General features: G+C 37.8%; 1 protein-coding gene across 1 annotated transcript in view; it reads left to right on the top strand.

Moving 5' to 3' along the window:
* Nucleotides 1–4,764: 4,764 nt before the first annotated feature.
* The window catches only part of l(2)k09022 (HEAT repeat containing 1 homolog l(2)k09022), a 107,366-nt gene continuing 102,487 nt past the window's right edge, over nt 4,765–9,643 (top strand). Inside the window, exons 1-4 of the mRNA XM_067123960.1 lie at nt 4,765–4,827; nt 5,016–5,071; nt 5,818–5,930; nt 8,525–8,741. Coding sequence (XP_066980061.1) covers nt 4,765–4,827; nt 5,016–5,071; nt 5,818–5,930; nt 8,525–8,741 — 449 coding nt within the window. The remainder of the gene's footprint in view (nt 4,828–5,015; nt 5,072–5,817; nt 5,931–8,524; nt 8,742–9,643) is intronic.

The raw sequence follows: 9,643 nt of genomic DNA, 5'->3' as shown, positions 1-9,643 counted from the left end.
AGAACGCCCATTGATGAGATCGCGTGACACGGGGCGCCATCTATTGATGAGTTGTAATTTTCTGCGTGCCCAGCTGTTTTTCTCCGTGTAGTGTTAGAATGTTAAGAATTCTATTTACAACCAAATAAGACAAAGAAGTTCCATACTTCGGTGGCAATATAATCCAAAATGAACTTTCTAAGCTCATCAGAAAAAGCGCTCACCACTTGTGCAATGAACGCCATCTACCGTTCATTTTTCATATAATTTCTAATTTGTTCTTGACTTTCACTGTGCATTCTCAGGTATAACTGATCTCGAATACTCGAATGACTGATGATGTTCTCTGAGAATCAGCAAGAGTATGAGGAAAGGGACACGTCTCTAGGTTCTCAAAGAACTATGAGAAGACATGGACGCAGCAATCCCATTAAAAGGCCTAAATAGAATAAGACCAATGTGGAAGTCCAAACTAAACGAGGAGAAAGTGAACAAATGCTTGTGAAAACTGAAGAAATCAGCTGGGCTAGACACCATAAAGTATAAGGTTTTAAGCAAAAGGAGAAAAAGTATGAATATTCTAACGAAGTGTTTATAGAGGGAAGTAGAAAAAAGGGAGTGGAGGCTGTATAAAAAAAAAGGTAAAGAAACATACTGTCAAAGAACTGAGGCCAATAGCCCAGCAAACATTTCATACAAAATATTCATGTTGTTAATAAAAAAAATAGAAAAACATCTTAGGGTAAATGACGAGACAATAGAAAACCATGCAGGACCCTCATAAAGGATAAGAGTAGAAGACAACCTATTCGTATTGCAATACTGTGCAGAAAAGAGCTGCGCAAGGAAGCGAGAATTTATAGTAATATCGAAAGATTTCATGAAGGCTTACGACTCGGTCAAAACAGAAAGACCAGTATAAACAATTAAAAAATATAGAATACACCTAGATGTCACAGAAGCAGTAGTCGAGATCTAAGAAGAAGATAAGAATAGAGATAAAACAAGAATAGACTTGAATTGGGAAGATTGGATGACTAAAAAGTAACAAGTGGAATTATGCAAAGGCGTGCACCGTACACAACCTTATTCAAGTAAGATAACGTATAAAGTAAGAAAAGAAATTAGGAAATGGGAAATTATTTCACAGATGAAACCTGAATACGAGATAGATGAGAGGCTAATGGTGTTCCATGAAGACAAATCATTTGATTACATTGAAGAGAGCGGCAAGATTAAGAAACGAGACGACACCTCAAGATGGAAGATAGAATGAAAGCAAAAGGATTATACCATCCATTCCAATAAAGTGAGAGAGATATAGTAGGAAACTTCCTGTTTATAAGAGAAAGAGTTGAGGAAAAGAAAGACATACTACACGGAAATTAAAAGACAAAACGCTTGTAATTAATAGGGCTCAGGATGTGCCGATATATAGGCAATACCTCCGAACTGAAATAAACCTGAACCTAATCTAATTTATATATATATATATATATATATATATATATATATATATATATATATATATATATATATATATATATATATATAATATATATATACAATGACAATGCATTGTTCTTGTGCCAACAGATACTGGAACGTTTGCAATCTTTTATTTTTCCTACTTTGTTTTTAAGAGGTCAGTTTCAAAGGTAAATTGTTGGTTTTTTTATTATTTTTATCCCCAGTGACATGAAACTCATCGAATATGCTAGTTCGTGTCAAATCGTTGCTTTATGATACACAGTACAGATCAAATAGATTGAATCTGCATACGGAAGTAATATTATATGCGAGTCTAGTACGATCTGCGTTACCAAACGGACGTGAATCTTGGTATAAAACACTGAAACTACACCCAAACAACAAAGGAGCTATTTGCTACAAACACTGAAAGCAAATATCTGAACTGCTACATTAATTAGTCACTTTCAGTGTGGACGAATAGACGGTGATTGCTATAATATATAATAAAAGAAAATTAGTGACTTCCACTTGCATTTGGTTTGGGGATACATGCAAATTAATGTTTTGATAAGTTGTGTCTGAATATGGCAAGGAGTTAGGCCAAACCGTAGCCTACAGTTTACGGCTTCTTCCTGTGTTTTCCCAGTCCCACCCCACCGAAGGCGCTCTGCGAGACCCGCAAACTAAACTAGAATTCAACATATAGCCTACACGATATTGCAGTGACATTCTAAGATCAATATGGCGTGCACCATCTTAATAGTCAAATCCACACTATCGTAATATTCAGAGAATAAGAAATTGTTAATTTTTCTTGAAAGACTTAATATTTTCAGTCTTCCTGATTTCAAGCGGGAGCTTATTGTACAGTCTTTGATCTGTAAGTTTAAATGCCCAAAAACCGACACTCAAGGTGCAGCGTTGCTCAAATAATTTGAAACCATCTGTAGCTAATTTTGTGTTGACTCCATCTGTTGGTTGTATTATGCACAGCAGGCCTTTCAGATATTTTGGGCACCAAGTCTTGATAGTTGAGGAGTCATTATGCATATTTTAAACACTATTCTAGCTTAGATAGGTACCCAGCACAACTAAGCCAGTACAGGAGAAAATCCCTTCCCGAGGTGCCATCCAGTTCAATAATCTCCCCGCTCTGTTTAATATATTTTACAGCTTCCTTAGTTGCATCTTAGGTAGATTATGACAGAGCTGCAATAGTCCACTGTATTTATGACACATTTAGTCACAAGATTTTTTAAAAGAAGACTCATCAAGATATTCTTTTTAACAAAGGCAACATTCCTAAGATAATGGCCAGTAACTCTTAAAAATATATTTAGTTAAGTACTGGAAGAAAAATAAGTAGTCCAGCAGCACACCTAAGTCACATGTTTCATTGGAAGTCAGAACTGGATTACAAATTATATTTAGCCGAATATTACCCACGTTTCTTAAGATTTTCCTGCCTACTAATGCAAATTCAGTTTTTTTTATTAGTTTTCATTGTTTCAGTGTCATCCAATTCCTTAACACTTATAAGAACATCATTTGGTTTCAAGTTGTCATCTCAGATGTCATTTATGGAGAAATAAAATTGAATGTCATCGACAAATAGCTTGAAATTTACCCCCAAGGTCCCTGTAGTACATTTGGTAATCCATTGCTATAAATGTAAAACAAAACTGGACCTTGTGGTTCTAATCTTCTTAGTGTTTTATAAGATGAATAAAAGTTTCTAATCAGTGCACAGTAAATGACCAGGAAAGAGGAAAGAAACTAGACGCTTAAATTATGACATATATGAAAATCTTTAGCATCCTTTTACCCTGTTGCCTATCATAAAGTTCTATTAGAAGCAGATTCAATAGTATGCGGCAGCTGAAACAGCAGAAATAAACTCTTAAACTTGGAATAACCACATTCGAAGACAAACTGGGGGGAGACGTTGCAAAGGCGACCTTCCATTACTACTACTACGAGCACTACAATCACTAACTCGATTGGCACATGTTGAATGTTTCCCGTGTACGTGAACGCCGAGTTGTAATTTTTAATTAGTGACTTAAGTAATCAATGGTAAGTATTTTCAGTGCTGTGGATGGTTTGAGTTGCTCATGCGAACACTAATTGTGAATTTACCTTTAATTTTTTGCCTCTCGAGTGTAATTAACCTGTAATTAACCCCTGAAGTCCATCCAAGGAGGGGATTCCATACGCGTAAAACACATCAAGACAGTAAATTTCTTTTCATTGCATAACCTTCGCAAATGCTTAATAACAGAGAAAAATAATTAATCAAATTACGACTCGTAAGGCAAGACAATAACCCCCTCCCAGCCCCCTCCATAGCTAGTACGGCAAAATTGTAACCGGTAAACACCCTTAGGTCACATTAGGTTGGTATTTTTAGGTTCTTTTAATGCCCTATCGCCTTTCGAAATGGCTGGCTGAGTCTTCCGAAAAATTACCGATGTATTTTTCCTAGGTAGCCAATTTCCTAGATAGGCTATATAAAACAGCCATTTAGGCTATCTTAGCTCCACACAGCCATTCAACATAGGTTAGCCCAGTCAGGTGAGGTGTGATTTGAAAAATGGAGTAACGTTACAGAAAACGATTTGAATGAACTGGAGAAAATGCAGTACAGGGTCCTCTGAGTGATGGATGAACAACCAGAGGGCACACTGTAGGCCTCCTGGGGAACTGTAGCAGAACCGGCACATGGCCCATAGCCTATAGAATAGTATAAAAGATGATGCTGCTCCATAACGTAATAGACTCAGATGTGAATAGATTAATCAGAGAGATGAGAGACGATCAACTAAGAGCCCCAATGACAGTGCTGGACAAGGAGTATACCCTAGCAACCATAGGCTGTGTAATAAATACAACACTGAGATTGAACGAATGTGAAAATATGACAAAAAGCATTGAAAAAGGAAATGAAGATGAAAATTAAGCAAGAGATTGAAAAAGGTCTTGGAAGAGAAGAGGAAAGAAATGAATAGAAAGCTTCAGGGAAGTGAATAACTCAGGGGGTTAGTTTTCAGAATGACGGGATCAAGCCCTAATGCTACTGCCCTGCATTGTTTCTAATGTTTAATGTTACTTGTGGGGGTCTGGGAGAGGGCAAAGCCCCCTTGGCCAGGTCAGGGCACAGCACCCTAAGTAAGGTATGGAAGGTAAGGTCTGGTTAGGTCAGGACATTGCATTCTGGGAAAGGTTAGGTTTGTTTTCATCCGTGGCATCTGTTCCTGTCATTCTACACTCCCCCCCATCAGTGAACATGTAGCAAAGAATGTGTGCTTGATAATGAAGGACAGGCTGAACATGTTGGACTTGAACGCAGACTTCTGGGGAGGATACAAGTATGAGGTTTGTGGTCCATGCCAAATGGAGGAGGACAACTCCATACATTTATTCTTCTGTAAAACTTTACAAAAAATAAAAGAGCGGGATGCTACTTTAGTCTCTGAAATCCCATAACAGAAAATTGGGGAATGCATAAGACTAGCCTTGAAAGTGAAGAATATTTTTAACCTAGGAAGTGTTGGTTATCACAGGCAATAACATGGCACTGCCTCAGTAACAGGAAAAGTGATAGGATGGAAAGTTGCAAGTAAGTAGAAATTATTTGTTAATATTCGGTAAAAAGGAGTTTAGTGACATCTCTAACTTTTTGGGGATTTTATTTCAGAAAAGAGTAATGTTGAAGGATTAAAACAAACAGTTTGGTGAACTCTTAAATAAACTGAAGCTAAAGACAATTAAAATTGTAAATAGCAAGGGAATTCAGTGCCATTTGAAGTAATGGATTAATAATACAAAAGAGAAAAGCTATAAAGTAAAGTGTTGTGTGCCCACAACTGTGTTTGTGGAGTGAGTGCAATTGAACAAGGAACCTTGCCCCACTTACTTGCCTTACTATTAATGAACAATCTTGTTATCAAGTATCATTGACTGTTTCGAGCTCAAGTTGAGGAATACTGCTACATGAAAGGCCATGGTTATTATACCTAGGAAAAATACAAATGTTAAAATCTGATAATTTTATAGCATAAACCCATCTGTTTACACAGAAGGGCCTCCTCCCAGCTTCTCGAGCCTTGTGGTACTTCCAGACAACTTGGGAATGGCTGGGATGGTGATAGGGTTTTGTGATGTTCTTCATTATGTTGTCTCAGTACATTGATAGGCTCATGTAAATTTATCAGTTTTTATTAAAAAGAAATTTTTGCATTTAAACTAAAAGTTCATGTTTCTTGAAACTCATTGTTTATGTCAAGGAATTCTTGACATTGTCCAAGAGCCATCTAAATGAGTTATTGTTTTCTTTTTCAATTACACACTCAGTTATTGTTTTAGCATTACAGTTTTTCCCCAGACGAGCATTCTAGATGAAAAGAAGAAGAAAGGATCCCTGCTCTTTGATCCCTCAGAAGCAGCAGGTTATGGAAAAGACGTGTATTACGATATTGGTAAGTCCCTCCATTTATAATTTAGACTGGACTAGAAAGAGTCACTGGTATGTAGATTGACTAAGGTTTGTGCATAACATTAATTTGTTGAAAATGAATGTACAACTTATGATCATTGGTTCTCCCCTCTTAGAGTCTTTTTTTGCAAACGCATTCTTAAGATGTTAATAGGGTAGTAAGAAGAATAGGAGGGTGGGGATGGGTGAGTCCCTTTACATGACTCTCACTTTTTCTCCCGATCCTGTGAATTTAACTGGTTGCTCCTATGCACTGGTTACTATGGAAATAAACATTTTTCTTTATGTTAGTGATTGTACAAAATTTTAGGTTGATAAGTCCCTCCATTTATAATTTGGTCATTTTTGTGACTTTTGCAACTGTTGAGATTGTTCCAGGGAGATTCCTCATCAGGAGTCTGAATAATAGTTGGCTATTCTGTGACGTAAGTTTGGTTGTAAGGAGAAGCCCAATAAGTCTATCTGATTTATTGGGAGGTAACTTAGTGCCCTTCTCTTTGACGAGTTCTTCAGGTGCCTTGCCTACTGGTGTTATAACTCCTGCTGTGTCTGATTGCTGGTCTCCCTTTGCTGGATGATCTGCCATGGGATTGTCGGGAAGGGCCAGTCATCCTTCCTCCCGCTCTGTCCCCAATGAGTTTTTGGTGAGCATTCCTTATTCACTCATTAAGCAGTCTCCTTGTGCGACTGTCCCATCCCTTGCTCTGCCAGAATCTTCAGCGCTTCTTTTAAACCCCCAGCATTTGGTAAAGGTGCTCTGGCCACCTTTTGGGATGGAAGGAGACCTGTCAGCTCATTTTGATTACAGTTGGTTTGGCTGCGTCTTTCCCTTCTGTTGCCTCACTTGCTAGTGATTGTGATGATCTTGGTGCATATGTTGTGGCTGTCCCCATTACAGGTGTGCCTGTTTTGAGGAAGGCGAGAAGTCATTGTTGGCTGCTGATTTTGTTTTTGAGTGCAATTTTTGGGGTATGAAGGAATAGTTCCTTCATTCCCTCTGCTTTTGTTTTATTAGGTGAATCCCCTCAGTTTTCTGTGCTGATCTTCCTTTCAGTTTCAGCAGTGTTGCTGTTGCTGGGGAGGTGTTTATTGCTCTTGGGAGCAATCAGTAGAAGAGGGAGCCTGCAAGTGTTAGACTTCATTTCTTAAAGGAATCTTACCTCTCTAGTAGGATAGTTATATTTCCTTTGTCAGGCGGGAGTACGATAGAGCGTGAAAGCTAAAAAATGAATAGGATTGTTTAGTTTGAACCATCTATTGACTCATCCCTTTCTGGTGATTTGAGTGTCTGTTGTTTACCATTCAGTTTTTTGGACACAGTGGAGAGTGCTGTTTGTTTTATTTTGTTGACAATTAGATTGTTTTTTGGATTTTGGGTTTGGCTTTTCTTGGTTTTTGTCATTATACAGGATTTCATCCAAAGAGGATAAAGACAGATTATTTCAAGTCTTTAAGGTAAGGTGGTGTAATACCCAGCTTTACTCATCAGTTGATGATGGTCACACTGCGTGTTAAATGTAGGAACAAAGATGGTTCTTTTAACAGGTGCTGTGGTGAGTGTTTTGTTTGATGAGATAAAATAATGAATGTTTGTTTAAAGTCCTGTATAAACAGAAGAGAGAAGCAGATAAGAATAAGAAAAGACAGAAGAAGATTCTTCTGACACTAGGATTGGAAGTGAGGTTAGGAATAAGAGTTTCCTATCTTTTCACGATCTGTCAGATAGCAGCTCTTCCCCCCAACCCTATTTTCCTAGTAAAGCTTCTCCTTCAAAATTATTCCTGCTCAAAGCTCCCCGTATCATTCACAATATGAGGTTTGGCAAATCAGAAGCTGTTGTAGCTAGTCTCAGTGATATGCTTGAAAAGTGTATGAGGGTAACCTCCTTGATGCTTGTTGCTTCACTGACTCAGTTTAATCATCCTTTCTCAGGTTCCCCCCTTGCAGCAGAGGGAGTGCCAATGCCCTCCCTCTCTGTTAGCCATACCGTAGCCAAGCCCTGTGATACCCTTCCATCTTTCTCTGGCCAACATGACGCATGTCACGTACAGGTTGGCGCTCGTTTGCCAAAAGATGTGCGCAGCAAAGTCAAGCCAAGTTCATGTTGGCAGGAGGTAGATATGCTTGGTAATGATAACCTCATTCACTTGATATCTACTTCTGCACATCCCCTAGGCCTTGCTGGAGGCCGCATACTCCTTTCAATCCCCATCTGGGATCTTCCTATGGTCCTACTTTGCAAGAGTATTTGGTACTCTCTTAAAGCATTCGCTTGGTTCTGGGCATTCACCTGGTGCCAGGCATTTGTGTTCTTCTCGGTCTCCCATTCATTCTGGTTTTGCCTGTTTATGTTCATGTCATTTGTCCGACACGAGGGAGGTTCATGTGAGTAGCTGCAATTGGATATGTGAAAGCATTTATTTCCCATGTTCTTCCTTTCTCAGGCGTTTTCATCAGCGCTTGGTTATTCAAATACAGTACACATAAATGAATGTCTTGTCATAATTTTGTTCATTTTAATTAAATTTGAATTTTTAGTATTTAGTACATACTTAGTCGTATTTTATCTTTCCACAGGTTTATCTGGCTTTGAAGAATTACTCAGAGTTGATGGCAGGTTCAGTTCATTTAAAGATACATTGTTTGGAAAGGGTTCTAAGGACTTTCAGCGTGTCATCGTTGACAAGGAACAGAACACAAAGCTGGATCAAGAAATAGAAGAGTTTCTACTCCTTTTGTCTCCATACTTGGAAAAGCAAGCTTCTATTAAAGCTCTGGAATGGCTAGTTTACAGGTGAAGTATTCTCATTATTTTTGAGGTGATAACTTTTATTTGTGGTTGAAATAGTAGGTCCCTTGATGATTTCTCTAGAGAATTAGTACTTAGGGTTGAAAAAATAGATGAAAAGAATAGATTTCTTGGTGATTTCTTGAGGGAATTAGTTGAGTGTGTAGTTACAACTCTGTGAATGTACATCAGATGGCAAATCATTGCTTTACAAAATTTGATTTTATCAAAACAAAATTGATTTTTTTATACTTTAGTACTTTAGCCCACATTCACAGTCATCATGAGTGCTAGACACTATATTCCTCATTTTAAAAGGAAAAGATTGACTAGGCCATTTACTCAGGGAGAGGGAATTCCATAGGGAAGTCTCCTTAGTGTCATGTGTTTTGCAGTGGCTATTAACATGAGATGGGCATTTTCTCACCTATAAAAAGTTTGTACATTTGCAAGTCTATCAGTGCCATTAGTATGTGGGCTGAGGAACATGTTTTAAATTTTTTACATATCTAAGACTACTGTGGTATGATATACTGTACTAAATATCTAAGACTGCTATGGTATCATATACAAAATGTAGACATAGCGAAGATTACTCACTTTAATTTTAAATGGTTTTATTCTAGCTTATGAAAGCAAGTTAAATTCTTGGGGCATGATATTTGATTTTAAAACTTACATGATCTAGTCACAGTGATGTCCTGAAATTGAAGGTTGAAAAATCATTAAATATTTTGTCTCTGGTCTTTATGCGGGGAGCAGATAAGAAGTCATTATGGAGGTTGCATGATTCATTGTGTAGGTCCCAGCTTAAGCATGGCTGTCAGATACATTCTTATGAATGTAAAGTTAACTTACTAGAGCTTGGATATGCCAGAATATGCCCAGGTGAATTTAGAACTCCGCCT

The sequence above is a fragment of the Macrobrachium rosenbergii genome, chromosome 22 (assembly GCF_040412425.1).
Source record: "Macrobrachium rosenbergii isolate ZJJX-2024 chromosome 22, ASM4041242v1, whole genome shotgun sequence".
NCBI lineage: Eukaryota > Metazoa > Arthropoda > Malacostraca > Decapoda > Palaemonidae > Macrobrachium > Macrobrachium rosenbergii.
This window is presented reverse-complemented; position numbering and strand designations above follow the sequence as displayed.